General features: G+C 48.3%; 1 protein-coding gene across 4 annotated transcripts in view; it reads right to left on the reverse strand.

The window, feature by feature from the left end:
- Positions 1-18,812, reverse strand: part of TRPV4 (transient receptor potential cation channel subfamily V member 4) — a 601,330-nt gene that overhangs the window by 77,025 nt on the left and 505,493 nt on the right. For all 4 annotated transcript variants that reach the window (XM_085636146.1, XM_085636144.1, XM_085636145.1 and 1 more), the window contains exons 9-10: positions 18,345-18,437; positions 15,316-15,389 (exon numbers count right to left, since the gene is read on the reverse strand). In XM_085636146.1, coding sequence (XP_085492272.1) covers positions 15,316-15,389; positions 18,345-18,437 — 167 coding nt within the window. The remainder of the gene's footprint in view (positions 1-15,315; positions 15,390-18,344; positions 18,438-18,812) is intronic.

Genomic DNA, 18,812 nt, shown 5'->3' on the forward strand with positions numbered 1-18,812 from the left:
TGTGTATGTTTTAGGGGAGTCCTTACTCACAACTGATCCTTAGTGAGATTGTAACATAAGCACTTTTTAAAAAGTGGTCTGGAGAAGAAGCATGTACCTAGGTAACAAACTCCGTATTGATCTGCGCCACGGTGGGGGTGAGCACCTTTATGCCACCGCCCTGCGGACAAGGGGCTGCGATTGCTGCCGCCATGGTGTCTGTTCCAAGCAGTACCCGGGGAGCATGAACTTAGATGCCCTGGATTGTGTACCTGCCACGCGCTGGGACTGCACAAGCCGATGCAGTTTCACTCTCCCGAACAGCAGCCCCTGCACAGGGGCCGAGGCCAGGCCATATAGCAGCTGGAAGCCGGAAACACAACAAAAGTGCCCTCTTTTGCCCCCCACCGCCTCCTATATTGATCGGGCGGCAGGAGTGGAACATTGCGCGAGAGGATGGTGGATGAGGGGGGTTCACAGGGTAGGCGCGGTCGGGTGGCTTTAAACTGTGTAGGATGGGCATTGTGATTGCAGGTCAGGTATGTGCAAATACTGGGAAATGGTAGGACAGCAATTGGGCGCCACTGAGAGAGGAGGGACGTTTTTGCTGGGCTGGGTCATTAACATATGGCTATGTGTGAAGAGTTCGAAGGGTTATTAGGGGTAAAAAAATAAAGCCTCGTTAACAAGTGAATGGTCTTGAAAGACCTGTGAAGTACTTTGGTGCTGCTGGCAGCTGAAAAACAGTCTGTGTGTGGGCCTGGGAAGCTGCCGGGGCTGAGACACAGGACGAGAAGGGGGGGGCTGAAGCCTTGAGCACTATGGGCATTGCCCACCTGCAGTGGGCTGTGTACGAATCTGGCACTGCTGGGCACTCACAATTTATGGATAATATTGGAAGTTCTTCCCGGAGGGCAGTGTGAGGAGCAGGAATCTAGGAAAGGGTGAAATCCCAGCACCCTGTAAGGTATTTTAGGTCCTCCTGACTTCAAGCTTACACTTTTCATAAGCGTGGGCTACGCACCCATATTTCGTACAAGCGGCTAAAGGCCGCCCAGTTCATAAATGGCACTATCGAAGAAAGTGCCAACAAGGAGATAGAGGTTTTAAAAAACACGTCAAATGTAGCAAGTGAAAGTAATCGCGGGCACACGCTGCTCCTACCCAATGACTCCCCTAGTGAAACTGATCGTGTTACAGCGCCGCAAAGGCACACGCGGTACATAAAAGCAGGAATAAAAAAAAAACACGTTCAAATGTAGCAAGTAAAAGTAATCGCGGGCACACACTGCTCCTACTCAATGACTCCCCTAGTGAAACTGATCGTGTTACAGTGCCGCAAAGGCACACGCAGAACATAAAAGCAGGAATTAAAAAAAACACGGTCAAATGTAGCAAGTCAAAGTAATCGCGGGCACACGCTGCTCCTACCCAATGAGTCCCCTAGTGAAACTGATCATGTTACAGCGCCGCAAAGGCACACACAGTACATAAAAGCAGGAATAAAAAACAAGAGCGGCCGCAAAATTGAAAGAGGCGCGTGAGAACACCCCCCACTTCCCCCGGCCATGCGTTCGAGTCCTGTCCTGAAGGAAGCTGAAGTTGTCCTTCAGGACTGGAACGCAGAGAAGTCAGAAGATGGAGGAAAGAGAGCTACTCTGACTATGCCGAGCGCCCAGTCTTAGAGTTGAGTGGGATAGAAAAACAACAAGCGCGGCCGCAAAATTGAAGGAAAACAGGATACATTTAAGAAAGGTTTTCTTTTAACACAATCACATACATGTTGGCCTGCTGACCCGTGCAGATAATCACAAGGAGTTGCAAATTACAACCTGCCTATTATATTAATCAGGAAAGTCGTTCTGCGCCTCTCTACGATTCGGTATTTTGTGAACCGGCCCATATGTACATAGGGCGGCTAGCAAAATCAGAACTGATTTGCAAAAAGTCGCTGCGCAATATGCAGCCACTTTTTGCAAGTCAATTCTTAATACGAGGCCCGAAGTTACCTATCCCTATCCTCCTTGTTTTGGCAGACAAAGGGGCTATGGACTTAAAGTTTGAGGTCAGCACTTTAGTTTCCAGCTGCAAGATATCATATAAGTCACATATTTCGATCACAAATGGTCCAAACCAATAACAACCTGCGATATCAGCACTGCTTCGTTGGCATAAAGCAAAAGCAACAATAATGTAATACTAATCTTCAGAGAAACCTGTACTAGTTCTTCTGTCAAATAGTATGTAAGGAAAACAAAACTGGCGCCGATATAAAACCTTGTTCGACACCCTGGGCTATCCAGAACCGATCAGTGCACTTCCCGCTTGCGCCATACCTCCCCTCCGAAAGAAGACTGGAATGCACAGACCGCAGCAGGTGTAACAAACAATCCTCTGGGGCCATAGGTTTCAAGATGGCCCTGAGATTAGAACTATCCACTTGAATCCCAGCCATGCGTAGTCGTCTGATCATGATGTCATTTCAGATGATACAGGTTATCGTATCAATGATGTTATAGAACATGATATGAGTGATGAAATATGGGAGCTAATCAGCAGTGCATGGCAAGGCGCGAGTTATAGTTATTTTAGGGCTCTAGTGACACTTGGTTGAGAGAACTATAAATAGTGAATTTCATTGGTTTTGCTTGTTTACAAAGGTATATTTTAACTGACATTTTCACTTAACTATAGCATCCCATTAACCTTTGGCTTTCTCTGTGAATATTTACTTTTTTTTTAATGTAAAGGTATATATTTTTTACCATATGTAACACCAACTTTACACCGCACATAGCCTTTGGCAGTATGTGGTGTGGTGATAGCCACAGGGCCTGCTGTGCTCAGTACCTGCATCCAACCCCTGGCAAGCAGCCAACCCCACACCGTGAAAGGCCCTCTTCCGCACACAGAATGGGGTTGAATGCAGGGCCTGGCCCGTGGCGAGGCTCTTTGTCATACCACTCTCTAGGAGCCAACTCTGCTGTGCACAGCCTTTGGACATACACAGCCTAGGCTGGCCACAGGTCAGGCCCTACCCCCAACCCCTGGTGATGTCCAACCCACCTCTTTACACCCTAACCATGGGCAGCGGAGAATTGAGCGCAGGCCTAGGTGTCATTTTAAATAAGGCAGACCTATTGACTTTGTCAAGAGATCAATCAATCAGCATTTATATACCACTGCTAATCACCCAATAGGGTACCTAGGCACTTGCCGGTCCCAGACAGCGAGGTCTTGAGGTCCTTCGGAATTCCTTGAGGTGATGGTCCGGAGCTGAATGGGGAGGCCATTCCAGGTCTTTGCGGCAATTTGGGAGAAGGAGCATCCTTCACTTCTGCTTCAGTGGATGCTGGGAATGTGGGACAGTGATAGGGAGGCGGAACATAGTCTTCTCAATGGTTGGTGGAAGTTCAGGCGGTAGTTGATGTAGGCGTGTCGTTGGTTGTGTAGAGCCTTGTGTGCATGGGTCAGGAGCTTGAATTTGCATCTCTCTATGGGGAGCCAGTGGCATTGCTTACGGTGAGGTGTTATGTGGGTTCATCAGGGGAGGTCAAGGACGAATCTGATAGCAGCAATCTGTATAGTTTGTAGGAGGTGTGCAGCGATTCCTACGTAGGGAGCGTTGCCAAAGTTCAGTCGGCTGGTGATGAGGGCATGTGTCACTGTGCATCTCGTGTGCAGGAGAAGCCTCTTGAAGTTCTTCGCCAGCGTGCATAGAGTGAGGAAGTGGGTGGAGGAGACTGCATTGATCTGCGATTTCATGCTGAGCTTGATATAGAGGATGATTTAGAGGTTTCTAGGGTGGTTTGCAGGTATTGGTCCCAGGTGATGTTCTTGAGTTTTGAGGAGAAAGGTGGTAGGCAGAACCTCTGTTCTTCCGGTGAGGAAGGAGGTGATCCATCTGAGTGTGTGTTCTTGGATGCCGAGAGGGTGGAGTCTTTCGATCAGCGTTTGGTGGGTTACGGTGTCAATGACTGCTGAGATGTTGAGGAGGATCAGGGCTGATGAGTCTCCTCGGTCGAGGAGGGTTCAGATGTTGTCAGTGACTGTGATAAGGGCGGTCTCGGTGCTGTGATTAATGTGGAAGCTTGATCGGGAGGAGCAGAGTAGCTGGTTCTGCTCCAGGTGTGTTGTGAGTTGCTGGTTGATAGTCTTCTCGAGTAACTTGGCAGGGAATGGGTACATGGAGATATGCCTGAGGTTTCCAGTTCACTGGGGTAGGAGGTTTTTGTTTTGAGTAGTGGTCTGACTTCAGTGTTTTTCCAGGCATTGGGAAATGTTGCGGTGGTGATTGAGGTGTTCAACAGGGTGGTGAGTTCCTGGCCTATTCTTTGGCCTTTGAGGTTAAAGATGAGGTGCGGGCATGGGTCTGTGGTAACTTCTGTGTGGATGAATTTCATAATAAAGGTGGCGTCCTGGGTGGAGAGTGGTTCTGGGTGGTCAGTCTGAGGTGTGTGTTGGTTGCCAGGAGGGTGTATCGGTCGATGAAGTGTGTGTATTTAGGTTGGGGTTAGAAGTCTCTGTATAAGGTTGCCATCTTGACATGGAAGAAGTCAGCGAGGTTGTCGCATAGTTCATGTGAGGGTGTGATGTTGTTTTCACTGGGAGCCCGGTTGGAGAATGGTGAAAAGTTCCCTGCTGTAGTTGGCACCGGTTTTGATGCATGTGGCTAGGTCTGTCTTGTTTGTTGCCTTCAGCAGGCAGAGATAGAGGTCTTGAAGGCTGCCCTGTCGGTGTGTCCTTGCTTGCGCGCCATCGCATTTCCAGGTGTTTGCTGTCACGTTTAGCAGTTCTCAGTTCTTGGGTGCCCCAACTGGCCTTTTTGGAGGATCTTCTGTGATTGTTGCTCCTGCAGTAGGCAATGCTTTTGCCGCAGTTGGTGATCCAGGTGTTCAAGTTCTTGATTCCCTATTCCAGGTTGGTGGCAGTAGCTAGGGTGGCGGTGGTGAGGGCGTTCGTCCAGCTGGTCTTTGAAATTTTGGTCCAGCTTTATTGGGGGGGTGGAGGGGTAGGATTGGCCAACTTGGGGGTGGTGGTGCAGGGACTGGAGATGCTGCAGCAGATGGAGTGGTCTGTCCATTTAAGTTTTGTGACATGGCTGTATATTATGTGGTCACTGGAGGTAAAGATGGGGTCCAGTGTGTGTCCGGCAATGTGCGTGGGGTCGCAGATGATCTGGGTCCATCCGAGGCTGCTCATGCTGTCAAGGAGGTGGGTGTAATTGGTGTTGTTGTGGTCGTCAAGGTGGAAGTTTAGGTCATTGAGAAAGATGTAGTCCTTGGAGTCCAGGGCGAGGTGTGCAATGAAGTCTGCAATTGTGTTGCAGAAGCTGGGGCTGTGGGCCTGGGGTCGGTATGCTAGGGTATTTCTGATGGTTGCCCGTGTGGAGCTTGAAGTTGAGGTGCTCCATGGTGTGGTGGTATTGTCAGTGGTGGTGGTGCACTGGGGCCACAGGGGCTTGAACTGGTGAAAACCCACAAGTGGCAGAGCAGCTTTTGAAAATTAAACCATGCAATTGTTTTCCTGAGGCCAACTTGAGGGCTGTAAATATAAAATGAATTAATTGCAATCATGTAGTACCCACTGAAGGGTAAGAATTGGCAGTCAACAAACTACAAAATCCAGCATGCTTTGCAAAGTACTCACCTGCGAGGCCCACCGAAGGGCAATGATTTCATGAGCATGCAGTTTTGGAAATGTTTGGGAGCATCTGCAAGCCTATGATTAAGGAGTTGGGGGCTCCGAAACCGGTCAGGCAAGAAAAGAATCAGGAATGCAAATACTGGTTTCCCTCATTAAAGAATTCAGCAGAATTACTGCCCTGAAGTGTGTCATTGTTGTTTTGGACAGCAAGGAAGGTGAAGGTATATATTCCACTGAAAAAACAAAGGTTAAAGTGAGGTTATAGTTAACTCTAATATAAAAAATTATCTTTTTTTTTTGTTTTTAAAAAACCACCCACTGAAATTCACCAGTTCTAGTTTACTGAACTAACTAGAACTTGCCATGCACTGCTAATGACCTCACAAATTACATCACTCATGACATGTTCTATGGAATCTTTATGACATCACTGAGGACATCCCAGTAGTGCAGCAGGGAAACTACTGTGTCCCAGGAGTGGGCTCACTGGGACACAGTAAGTGAGCTGGCACCCAGAGATGCAGTCCAAGGGGCCTCTAAAGGCTCAGGGAGGGTGGCCTCATGGCTGGCCTCAGTGGATGGGATTCCAAGGGCCTTTTTAAGACTCAAGGAGAGAGGCAGCATGGCCCCCTCCAATTTTTTATTTTTTTTTACATTTTGGCCTTAGAGGATGGGGTATACGGGGCCTAAGAAGGCTCAGGGAGGGTGTCACGCAACCCCCACCCCTTTATAACAGAAAAATATTAAGCCTCAAGGGATGGGGTTCTAAGTTCTTCCCAGGCTGGGGGAGCGCACCTCCTCCCCTAAATTAAATGTATCCGGCTCTAGGGATGCAGTCCCCAGGGTTCTAAGTGGGCTCAGAGAGGGAGGCCCTACTGACACCCCCTCTCCATATATTTATTATAAATAGTGCGCCAGGAGGCCCATTTGCAGTGTGGTTGAGAAAGGGGGCGGGGCTTCCGATAATACTGCAGAAGTCCCGCTGTGGGGGACTTACGTGTCGTAACAATGGGGGTTCTTGGCCCCCAATGACCCTCAGCAGCCAAGAGGATTTCATCCCCAAACCAGTAGTGTGCCAAGAGGCACCTTTGCAGAGTGGTTGGGAAAGGGGGTGGGGCCTCCGATGACGTCTCAGCAATCCAGCTGTGAGGGAATTTCTTGTCATTCCTATGCCCTGGGGACCAAGACCTAACCAGGGCTTATGTTTATATGAATGTGGGGGCCACACGGCCCACCACCGGGCCCTGGGGGATCACCACCACTCTGAGAATTTTATTAAAAAAAATTGTGAGGGGGCCACACAGACCCCCCGGGCCCCGGGGCCATACAGATTTATCAAAGTGGGAGGGGGCCGCATGGTACCCCTCCCTAGCCACATATAGCCCCATCCCCCAAGGCCCGGCCTCAACTCAATGGGGAGGGGAGGCACCCATCACCTGGGGCCCAGCCTTCACAAATATATATTTTAAATGGGTGAGGGGACCCATGTGCCCCCCATCCCCAGGTTGATTGGGCCCAGGAACCCCTGGGACCGGCAATAAAACAAATGGTGAGGGGCCCACACGGACCTCCTCCCCAGGCCGATTTCAGCGCTGGGGACCCCATCTCCCGGGGCCAGCACATTATCCAATAGGGGTGGGGCCCCAGCCATGTCTCCTGGGTGCCACAAGGGCACACAGTGTGCTATGAGACTACATGGGCATACTCAAGATCCCCGTGGTACCAGCCGGCTCCGGACTCATGCGGGAGCCTGCATTGCTCCCGCAAGCATGGAGCAGCTTGAAATAGCAGCTCCCTATTTGTAGGAGCAACATTTTAATCTGTTTCCCTGCACACATATTTGTATGCAGGGGAAACAGATGAAAGGAATATGCTACTTACCAGTATGCATCTGTTCTTGGCATGTAGAGCTGCAGAGTTGTACACTTAGCATAGATCGCCATCTGGTGTTGGGCCCGGATGTTTGCAGTTTGTTTTTCTTCTTGGACAGTCTTTGGAAGTCACGAGTTTGGTGACTCCTCCTTCGGTCCGTACTGCGCATGGGCTTCGGCTCCATCCTCAGATTGTTTTTCGCCAACAGGGAAATGATGGAGCTTGGTAATCACAGTGAGAAACCCATGTGTGTAGTATCTAAATAAGATGTACTGGAACGGATACAGGTAGCCGGGGAGGCGGGTGGGCGTGTACAACTCTGCAGCTCTACATGCCAAGAACAGATACATACTGGTAAGTAGCATATTCCGTTCGAGGCATATGAGCTGCAGATTGTACACTTAGCATAGATTATATAGCAGTACCCAACCCTAGCGGCGACCACCGGTATCCGTTGCAGTGGTTTGAAATAGTGTCTTTAGTACAGCCTGGCCCACTCTAGCTTGCTGCTTGGAATGCACATCTACACAGTAATGTTTTGTGAAGGTGTGCGGTGTAGACCATGTGGCTGCTTTGCAGATGTCATCTAAGGGTATATTCCCTAGAAAGGCCATAGAAGCCCCTAACTTTCTTGTAGAATGGGCTTTAGGCGGAACAGATAATGTTCTTTTAGCCTTTTGGTAGCAAATCTGTATGCATTTTACAATCCACCTAGCTATCCCTGATTCAGAAATGGGGTTGCCTTTATGTGGTGGAGAGAAGGAGACGAACAATTGTTTAGTCTTCCTGAAGGGTTGCGTTCTTTGTATGTAGTATAGCAAGGCCCTTTTTACATCGAGTGTGTGTAAGGCTCTTTCTGCAACAGATTGAGGTTGCGAGAAGAAGACAGGTAATTCCACCGATTGATTGAGATGGAAGGGGGAAATGACCTTGGGCAGGAACTTCGGATTTGTGCGAAGTATGACCTTGCTGTGATGTATTTGTATGAAGGGTTCCTGTATAGTGAACGCTTGTATTTCACCAACCCTTATAAGGGAAGTGATAGCTACGAGAAAAGCTGTTTTCCAGGTGAGAAACTGTAGCTCGCATTTATGCATTGGTTCGAAGGGCGGACCCATTAGTCGTGTAAGAACTAAATTTAGATTCCATACAGGGGAAGGTGGTGCCCTGGGAGGAATTACTCGTTTAAGGCCTTCCATGAAGGCTTTAATAGCGGGCACTCTGAAAAGAGATAAATGCTGTCTGTTTTGTAGATAAGCAGCGATCGCTGCTAGGTGTAGGCGTATGGATGAATATGCCAGGTTACACCTGTGAAGATGGAGCAGATAGCATATGATGTGCTGTATGGATGCATCTAAAGGGTTGATTGTATTGTTACGGCAGTAAATAACAAATCTTTTCCACTTTGCGGCATAACATGCTCTAGTGGTAGGACGTCTGGCTTCCATGATGATGTTCATGCAATCAGGGGGAAGGTTAAGGTATCCGAATTCTAGGATTTCAGGAGCCAGATCGCCAGGTTGAGCTGAGCTGGGTCCGGGTGCCCGATTTCTCCATGGTTCTGGGTTAGGAGGCATGGGGATAGGTGCAGTTTTTGATGTGGTACCACTGATAGTTGTAGTAGCGTGGTGTACCACGGCTGCCTGGCCCACGTCGGAGCTACCAGAATGAGTGTGAGGGAGTGCTGTTGTAGCTTCCTGACCACTAATGGAATTAGTGGGAGAGGTGGAAAGGCGTATGCAAATCTGCCTGACCAGTTCATCCATATCGCATTGCCCTTGGACAATGGGTGTGGGTATCTGGCGGCGAAGCTTGGGCATTTTTTGTTTTCGTGGGTGGCGAAGAGGTCTATCTGAGGATGCCCCCACTGTTGGAAGAATGGCTGAAGAACTTGCGGATGCAGTTCCCATTCGTGTAGTTGTTGCGTTTGTCTGCTGAGCAGATCTGCCATGGTGTTTTGTACGCCTGGAACGTGTTGTGCCAGGAGAAAGATGTTTTGGGGAATTGCCCATCTCCATATGCTCTGGGCTAAGCGGGAGAGCTGGGGAGAGTGTGTCCCCCCCTGTTTTTGGATATAATACATTGCAGTCATGTTGTCTGTGCGAATGAGGACTGCTTTGCCCGAAATCTGTTTTTGGAAAGATTTTAGGGCTAGAAAGATTGCTGTGGCGTCCATAGACCTTGCATTGTGAGGTGTAGGAGGTGCGCTCCCCAGCCGGAGAGCGATGCGTCCGCTGTTAGAATCACCTGAGGAACCGGGTCCAGGAACGGCCGCCCTTTGGAAAGGTTTGTGGTGTTCCACCACTGCAGAGAGTGATGTGTGCGGCCGTCCACCAACACCAGATCCGTCAGCTGACCCTGGGCCTGGTTCCACTGTTGTGCTAGGCACTCCTGAAGTGGACGCATGTGTAGTCTTGCATGGGGCACTATAAAGATGCAAGACGCCATCATTCCTATGAGCTTCATGAACACTCTTGCTGGAAGATAGTGTTGGGGAAGGAATGTTTTGCATAAGGCTTGAATGCTTGTGATTCTGGCTGTGTTTGGATAGGCAATACCTTTGGAGGTGTCTATAGTGGCCCCGAGATATTGCTTTGTGTGAGATGGTATGAGTTGGGACTTTTGGTAGTTCACCGTGAAGCCTAGCTGGTGGAGCAGTTGGATGGTGCCGTTTGTATGCTGCACGCATTGGTGGTAAGACGCGGCTTTTATCAGCCAGTCGTCTAAGTAAGGGAAGACGTGAATGTGTTGACGTCTGAGGTGTGCTGCTACTACCGCTAGGCATTTGGTAAACACCCGTGGTGCGGTGGTGACCCCGAAGGGGAGAACCGTGAATTGGTAATGTTGCCCGTCCACCACGAACCTGAGGTATTTCCTGTGAGAGGGGTGTATTGGAATGTGAAAGTATGCGTCTTTCAGATCCAATGTTGTGAGAAAGTCTCCCTGACAGAGGAGTGGGAGGACTTGTTGTAGGGTGACCATATGGAAATGGTCTGAATGTATGTAGGCATTTAGAGGCCGGAGGTCCAGAATGGGCCTGAGGGTCCCGTCTTTCTTTGGTATTAGGAAATATAGGGAGTAAACCCCTAGATTTTGCTGATTGGTGGGGACCTGCTCCATAGCGTGTTTTTGGAGGAGGGAGAGTACCTCCTGTTTGAGCAGTGTGGAATGTTCTTGAGACATTGGGCAGTGCCTTGGTGGGATATTGGGTGGGGTAGATGTTAGCTCGAGACAGTACCCTGACCGAATGATTTGGGTCACCCATTTGTCCGATGTTATGGACTCCCATGCGTGGATAAAGTTTTGTAGTCTGCCCCCGACCGGAGTGGAATGGTCTGGGGGGAGCGGAGGGAAGTCATTGTGTGGGCGGGGTGGCAGAACGGGTGTTGTTAGTTTTGCCCCTGCCCTTATTGTTGTTGCCTCTGTAACCACCCCTTTGGTTGCCCTTTGAAAAGGTATTTTGAGGAGGGGATTTGTAGGAGGTAGAGGTGCTATCGGTGGAGAAGCCTCTGCCTGTGCCACGAAAGGAGGAGCGTCGAAAGGAACGTTTAGACGCTTGTGTTTGGAGTGCCCCCATAGACTTTGCTGTGTCTGTGTCCTTTTTCATCTTTTCCAACGCTTCGTCTACCTTGGGCCCAAAGAGCGTTTGTTGGTCAAAGGGGTGATTGAGTATGGACGCCTGGACTTCAGGCTTAAACCCTGAGATCCTGAGCCAGGCATGGCGACGAAGCAGGACACTGGTATTTATGGCTCTAGAAGCAGTGTCGGCTGCATCGAGGGCACACTTAATGGAGGTGTTTGTAATGAGTTTACCCTCCTGTATTAGCTCATGAGCCCTACGCTTGTGTTTCTCGGGGAGGTGCTGCATAAGAGCCTCAAGTTCATCGTAGTGTGCTCTGTCATAGCGCGCAAGTAGCGCTTGTGTGTTTGCAATGCGCCACATGTTTGCAGCTTGAGAGGCGGTGCGCTTGCCAGACGCGTCTAGGAGTTTGGATTCCTTGTCTGGCGGTGGGGCTTCTCCTGAGGACTGGGAGTTAGCCCGCTTTCTAGCTGTAGAGACAACTAGGGAATCTAAGGGAGCAGGGCCCTTAATGTATGCAGGGTCTGTGGGTGCCGCCTTATACTTTTTCTCTATTCTAGGGTTTAGTACCCTGGCCCTGACAGGGTCTTTGAACACCTCTGCGGCATGCTTGGTGACACCCTTAAGCATGGGTAAGATGGAGGTGGATTTGTCCTGTATGTCGAATGTATCCAGTAAGAAGTCGTCTTCCACTGGTTCAGTGTGCATGTCCACCCCATGGTAGTGTGCTGCTCTCTGCACTAAATGATGGAACCCTAAGGAGTCCTCTGGAGGAGACGGCCTGGATGGGTATAGGTCGTCCTGAGGAATATCGGGTACATCAGGGTTATTGTAATCCTCCCACGGGTCTGGGGTCCCTGGTGGAGTGGGATCCATGGGGGCATCCGCCGGATAATTGTCCGGGTCCCCGTCGTCTGGATCTGGGGACGGGGCCGGAGAGTAGTGAGGTAAGGGTGGCGGAGACCTGGGAGGGGGTGGAGGAGGTGGAGGAGGTAGGGGAGGTGGTAGTGGGGAGGGCACTCTGAGGGGAGAAGTAGCAGAGTCCTTCCGTTTGGGTGGTGGAGGAGGAGCCGGAGTATCAAGGCGTCTTTTCTTGATAATTAAAGTCAATAGTCCAGTCTTTGGAACTTTGGACAGAGTCTTTTGTAGAGGGTCTGGTGTAAACAGAGCCAGTGGCGTCGAATCGTCCGTCGGCACCGGTGATTTCGGAACCGAGGACTTCGATGGTTTGTGTGCGCCATGCTTTTTTGGGGCCTCCTGTTTTTTCGGCGTCGAAGGAGTTTTCGGCGCCGGAGCGTCGGTGCCGACAGATTTGTGTTTGGTCGGCACCGAGAGTCCAGGCTTCGGCACCGGTGGCTTCGGAGTCGAGCTGGATATTGCTTTCTTCGGTGCCGGATGCCGTTTTTCGGCACCGGGCGTCGGCTGGCTCGATCCCGAGCTGCCGTGAGACTTTGGATGCTTCGACACCGAGCCCGAAGGTGGGGTGATCGAAGCTTTGGTCTTGGTTTTGCCCAGGCCGGCAGGCGAGGGAGTAACCTGAGTCTCTTTGGTTTTGGGCGCGGGGGTGGGAGGGGGCACAGTACTCACGGCCCGCTGCGCCGGTGTGATGTCCTCCACGTCGGAGTCGTCGGCCTCGAAAGCGCTGACGACGTCTTCTTCCTGCTCGGTGTGTGTTTGCCCCGAAGCTTCGGCGCCGTCTCCGAAGATGTCCGGTGGAGCTGCAGACGATGAGTGCGCCATGGTGCGTCGAGCTTTTCGATCCCGGATGGTTTTCTTCGATCGAAAAGACTTACAGGCGGGGCAGTCTCTGGCCTCGTGTTCTGGAGAGAGGCAAAGATTACACACCTGATGGAGGTCGGTGTGGGGAAATTTAGACCCACATTTTGGGCACTTTTTGAACGGAGTCCTTTCCATCGGCCGGGACCGGAGTCGAGGAGGGCCCGAAGGCCGGTGCCGATGTACGGGATGGAGAAAAGTGCCGCTTCGAGAGATGAAGATGATGATGAAGAAACTCGAAGAGACGAGGATTTTCCGTCGAGGCTGGAACTGTAGAAGTTCGAAGCCGGAGCACGAAGTATCGCATCCGAGCCCGATGGCGGAAAAAAACAATCTGAGGATGGAGCCGAAGCCCATGCGCAGTACGGACCGAAGGAGGAGTCACCAAACTCGTGACTTCCAAAGACTGTCCAAGAAGAAAAACAAACTGCAAACATCCGGGCCCAACACCAGATGGCGATCTATGCTAAGTGTACAATCTGCAGCTCATATGCCTCGAACACTCTGTTTTCTGATCAACAGCTCTGGCTTGCCGAAGGCAGAGTTCTATTTGCTTTTGCTTGGTGTGAGCTGCCAGCTCCCACCAAGCAAAAGCAAACAAGTAATTCCCAAGGGTTTTCACCTCGGGAGGTAGCAGGATCCGGCCCTGGGGCGTTGCCGTCCCAGGGCCATAAATGGCTCTACAAGGTAGGCCGCTCAGCCCCCCTCCATTGTAAATCTTTGCCCAAGGGAGGTGGTGGTCCCCGGGGTCAGGGGACATGATGGATCCCCTACATTAATTTATTTCAGCCTGGCGAAGGTGGTGGTCCCCGTGCGGGCCCCCTGCATTAATTTAACTTGATTACCCCCGGGGAGGTGGCACTCCCCGGGGTGAGGGCAGACCCAGCGGGCCCACCAGCATATATATTTTAAAGTGCCTGGGGAGGTCGCACCACCCCCGAAGCTTTCTGAACTCCTAGGAGAGGGGTACCGTGCGTCCCCCTCCTTTACATAATTGCTCATGCCCAGGGACCTGGCCCATCTTGAAGCTAAACATTACAGAGGTGCGGGAGCCCGCACTTCCCACAGAAATAAAGGAGTCGCGGATCCTGAGCATCTCCCTCCACACGTTTTTAAAATAAAATGTGGGACCCCGGCATCACCCAAGAGGCCTGGGGGGCAGTGTATTCCTACCTTTTCTTTTTAAAAAGATTTCGTGGGACTCGGCCGAAGTTCCAAGATGGCTGCCATAACTTCCTGGTTGAAGTGTTGGCAGGCAATCACATTTCAGCACTAGGACTGTCGGATCATCGGAGGATCGGAGTCCCTATATATACAAATTTGGATTTCCTTCAATATTTCAAAAAACTACTGAACGGATTTACGCAAATTTACAAAAAGGTCACTTTCTGGATCTGCAGGAACCTTTCTGCTAGGTTTGGTGTAATTCCGTTCAGGAGTTCGGGCTGTAAGCATAGCTAAAATCTCTATTAACATGGGGAAAATGTTTTTGAAAACCCCTGTTTCCTTAGCCCACGCTTGACGGGTCACCACGAAACTTTCAAGACGGCAGCTTAAGTGAGTAACTTATGGATTCAAACAACGCCAGAGTTACTGGCAAAACAAATAAAGCCCTTTGTACGGAAACCAGGCCCTAAGTATAACTACCTACTGGCAACCGCAGTAGGGGGGACGGACACACACACACACGGAGACACACACACACACGGACACACACACACGGACACGGACACACACACACACACACACACACACACACACAATTGCTGTCTGCATTCAGCCATATTTCATTCTTGACAAATCTTTCAATATTTTTCAATGTGCTTTTTTTCATTAAAAAAATGTACACTCTCAATTGCATGCCTATCGTTTTTTTGCAATAACGAGACAACTAATACAACAATAGACTGTTTGAAAAACATCCACCTTGTACTAAAAGGACGTGTACATCCATTGCTATTTATGCAAATATCAACCATATAATATTTTTTTCTTGCCATGTTCACAAACCGCAGAGATATTGCATGGCAGGCACGATTGGCAACATGAAGTAAATAAAAATATGACCTTCTTTGTGAATTTTTCCATTTTCAAAGTGCATTCGTACCATATGATCCGTATTTAAGTGCAAACAAGATTAAATACAAAATTAATAAACAAGAAACATTAAACTGGAAATCTTAACTATACTTCCTTAGCTATAGTCTTTCTGTCAATATGAAAGGTAGGTAAGTTTACATACAGAACCGCAGTGAGCCATGCTGGGCACATATGGCATAGCAGCCTTCTTGCCAATCATCAGCGGGGCAGTAACTGGGTTCCACCTGCGGAATTGCAAGTGACGCGCACGCAAAGCAAACATGGCAGCATATGGTAACATTTTCATAAACTTAAACAAGTCACAGTTACCAAGAAAGTGTCAAGTATAAGCAGACACATATGGAATAAGAACTTGTACTTACTACAGTAACTGAAATGAACCATCAATAAACAGTGAATTCACTCCTGGACACTTTTTCATAAACAGGTCTTTGATCTAAGCAAGACAAAGAATCAAATAATGCAGACATTTTAATTCAGGAAATGTAAGAACAGTAATAGCAAAAGTAATATAGTTCCTAAATACCCTTTGCAGTGTTAAATGTAGGGTATGATAAATAAAAAGGATGTTGGGAGAATTATTCTAAATAGAGGAACATGAACCAAGAGGGCTTAGAGACCAAGGTTATTGGCCATTAACAAGAGAGGACACAAGTGTTCTGAAGGTCTCAGAAGGTACAGAAGACCAATTCAGAAAGCTTGTCTCTTAAGTAGCTAAGTACCAAGGCAACTATTTAGGCAATTGCAGCACCAAGGCATTGATATTCAATGACAGACTCCTGTATCTGATCTCCATGCCAACCCTGACTTCAGTAGAACACTCAACAAAGTACACAATGATATCATACACCCATCATTCAGCCACACAAAATGAGACCATCATTTGATAATCTTGTCCACACAACAGAGAACTAGAGGGGTCACCTCTTCTGGTCAGTCATGAGCTAGCTAAGCGGAGCTATCCCCAAGGTTGTCACATAGGAACAAGACCAGGAACAGCGCTCTGGTTGACCCCTAGGTAATGAGACACTCTACTGCCTTTCAGCAAAGGCTCTTCTGTAGGCCACATAACTAATTTAAGCAATGCACAAAATTATCAACCCATGTCATGAAAGTCTTAGCTTTCGGATAGACCATGACACAGGCTTTGAAAATTGGACTCAAGTACACTGAAAATTGATAAATTTTAAGTCACTTTGGCATGGACGGAAGGAGGCTAATGCCTTCTTCCACCACGGTTCCAACTCCCTGCTGTAAATTTCAAGGCAGTGGTGGTGGTAGGAATAGCACCAATCACATGCGTGTTCCTTACCTCTGCGACCTAACCTTCACCATGCCTATATCAGATGGCGGCATTCACCACCTGAGTCTAATATGGCCTGGTGGAATGAAGGATGGTGATGGAGTGATGATGGGGCTGATAGATCATAACTTGCAGTAGCCCAAAGTATCCCTCACCTCAGAGAATCCCTGCATAGTGTCCCACTGGTCTGTTGCTCATATGGGGTAGGCCAAAGGGATGAAATCACAGACTATTCCCTCAGTCATAGGGTGTGGGAGACAGCTTCCATCCCCCCGCTCATTCACGTACATTAGCTGTAATAGCTGAGATTACCTCTCCAGGGTTGCCCATAAACTCCTGGCAAAAGGGGAATCACATCTATTTCCTTGCAGACACTGAACACACGTGTAGTACTAAAGTGGTACTGCCTAAGGGAAATGTTGTACCACACTTTCAGGCAGTTTAGGCAATTGAGTCCCCAGGAGTCTTCTTTTACCGATTTGTCAGCGGGTGTGCGTGCGCACACTGGGAATATAATCCTAGGGATAACGAGTGTTCCTTGAGATGAATATAGCATGTTACAACGCATGCTTTTACTTCACGGTCGTTACAACGGCCGCGTTGTTACAACGCGATGCCATTACTACGCAAGTCATTACATCGACTTGCAGTAGATGGCGCCGTAACATTAGGAATATATAATTTACTATTCCAACTCCAGCCTACGCAACAGTAGGGAAAGTGTTGGAATAGTAAATTATACTATTCCTTATGTTAGAGCGCCATCGACTGCAAGTCGATTTAATGACTTGCGTAGTAATGGCATCGCGTTTGTAACAATGCGGTCGTTATAATGACCATGTTGTAAAGGCATCGCGGTCATTAGACCGCGATGTAAAGGTTGTTTTCCCTTGAGACACTCAAACAATTGGGAGCAGAGTCATTTGGCACTATCCTGCACGTGTAGGTCTACCAATGGATTTGGGAGATTTTCTAGGGCCCACTGCATGCGCAAGGCACCATTACCACAAGGATGAACAGAAACATTAGCACAGCGGTTCTAGTATCGCTATGATAATGTCCATCACTACCCCCCACCATCCACCAGGAATGAGCTGCCTGCCCCTGTAATCTAGGGCAAATACTACAAGCTGTCATGGTGGGTGGATGTTGAGGTGACAGACGTATTAAGGCCTGGACATAGGCAGTGCCTATGCGTCAGCCTAAATAATTAGAACAGGTTTTACAATCCAACAAGAGCCTTACTTTAAAGACTATCCTTGACAACTTTCTTTTCCTAAATTATAAAGAACTCCCCTCATTGCTGGGGCTTTTTCAGTCTCCTGTCACATGATCTAAAATCAATGGAAGACCTTTATATATTTCGGCAAGTTGGGAAAACCTTTCTGTTTCCAATTTGAACCAGGGCTTCTTTTGCGATATTTGGCAGGGAGTCTAGTTTGTCAGTGTAAAAGGGGTTTGTTTAATTTTTAACAGTTATGCTTTACACAAACTCCCAAAACACAACATAACAGCTACCTATATGCCTCTAGGAACTAGAAAGAGCTTGACGGCAAGAGGATGCTTTTGTACGCAACCAGCCCACTTCTCACAGGCACACTTGCCATTTTATGCATCAGTGAGATTATTGTGAATAATTTCTCATTTACTTCCTGTGAATTCCTCAGGGTTGAACAGTGTGTAACATCACTTTCCTGTGATATCATTAGGTTAAAGGGCTCTGTGGTTTGACTTGTGATATCATCAGGCAACCTAGCATGTGTGATAACAAATCCTGCTTTCCCGCCTATTAATTTGGTATAATGACAAGAATGAGTCTGCTTGCACGGAATAAGGGACTATTAATTTCGCTGGTCCCTTAAATACCCACCTAAGAGCATCTTAGAGACATATCATATCTTCATTCAGAAATGAGCAGCAACACTTAATAGGAATGGAGTCAGAAGATTGTACCCTTGAGAGCCACACACCCTCAAAGGCTAGTCTGGACTTAATGCCTAGGAAAATAATTTACTTTATCAGTTACAAGTCAAACAGTGATTCAGTAGAGAAGAAACATGCATTATCAGCTATGATATGAGTACTCACATTAGTAAAAAAGAATAAAATGCCAGTGAACAAAGTTATGATTTCTCCAGCCAGGCGCAAGTAATCTATTGTAGTGGTATAGGGATAGGGAGGCTGAAAAAGAGGAAAAGTAAAAGATTAATTTAGTAATAATTTAAGACTACTCAGATCAGGCTCTAAACTATTTCCCCAAATCCTGTAATAAATAGACTAAAACAGAAGTATAAAACACAGGTTTGGAAGCGGCTGAATCCATGACAAATTTTCAGGATAACCATTAATTATATAAACAATTTCAATTTAGACCTATTAAATGTAAATTTAAACTATATGCAGATACTGAAGATCTGATGTGGATTCAGCCCTCCTGAACATACACTGGGCACAGCTGGAATAAACAGTTTGGCACGAGAAGTCTTCTGACTGGTTTCTTCATATTTTCTACTTCTGCTCACTTCGTTAGAGATAAAGTTGTGACACAATATCCTA

The sequence above is a fragment of the Triturus cristatus genome, chromosome 11 (genome assembly GCF_964204655.1).
Source record: "Triturus cristatus chromosome 11, aTriCri1.1, whole genome shotgun sequence".
Lineage (NCBI taxonomy): Eukaryota > Metazoa > Chordata > Amphibia > Caudata > Salamandridae > Triturus > Triturus cristatus.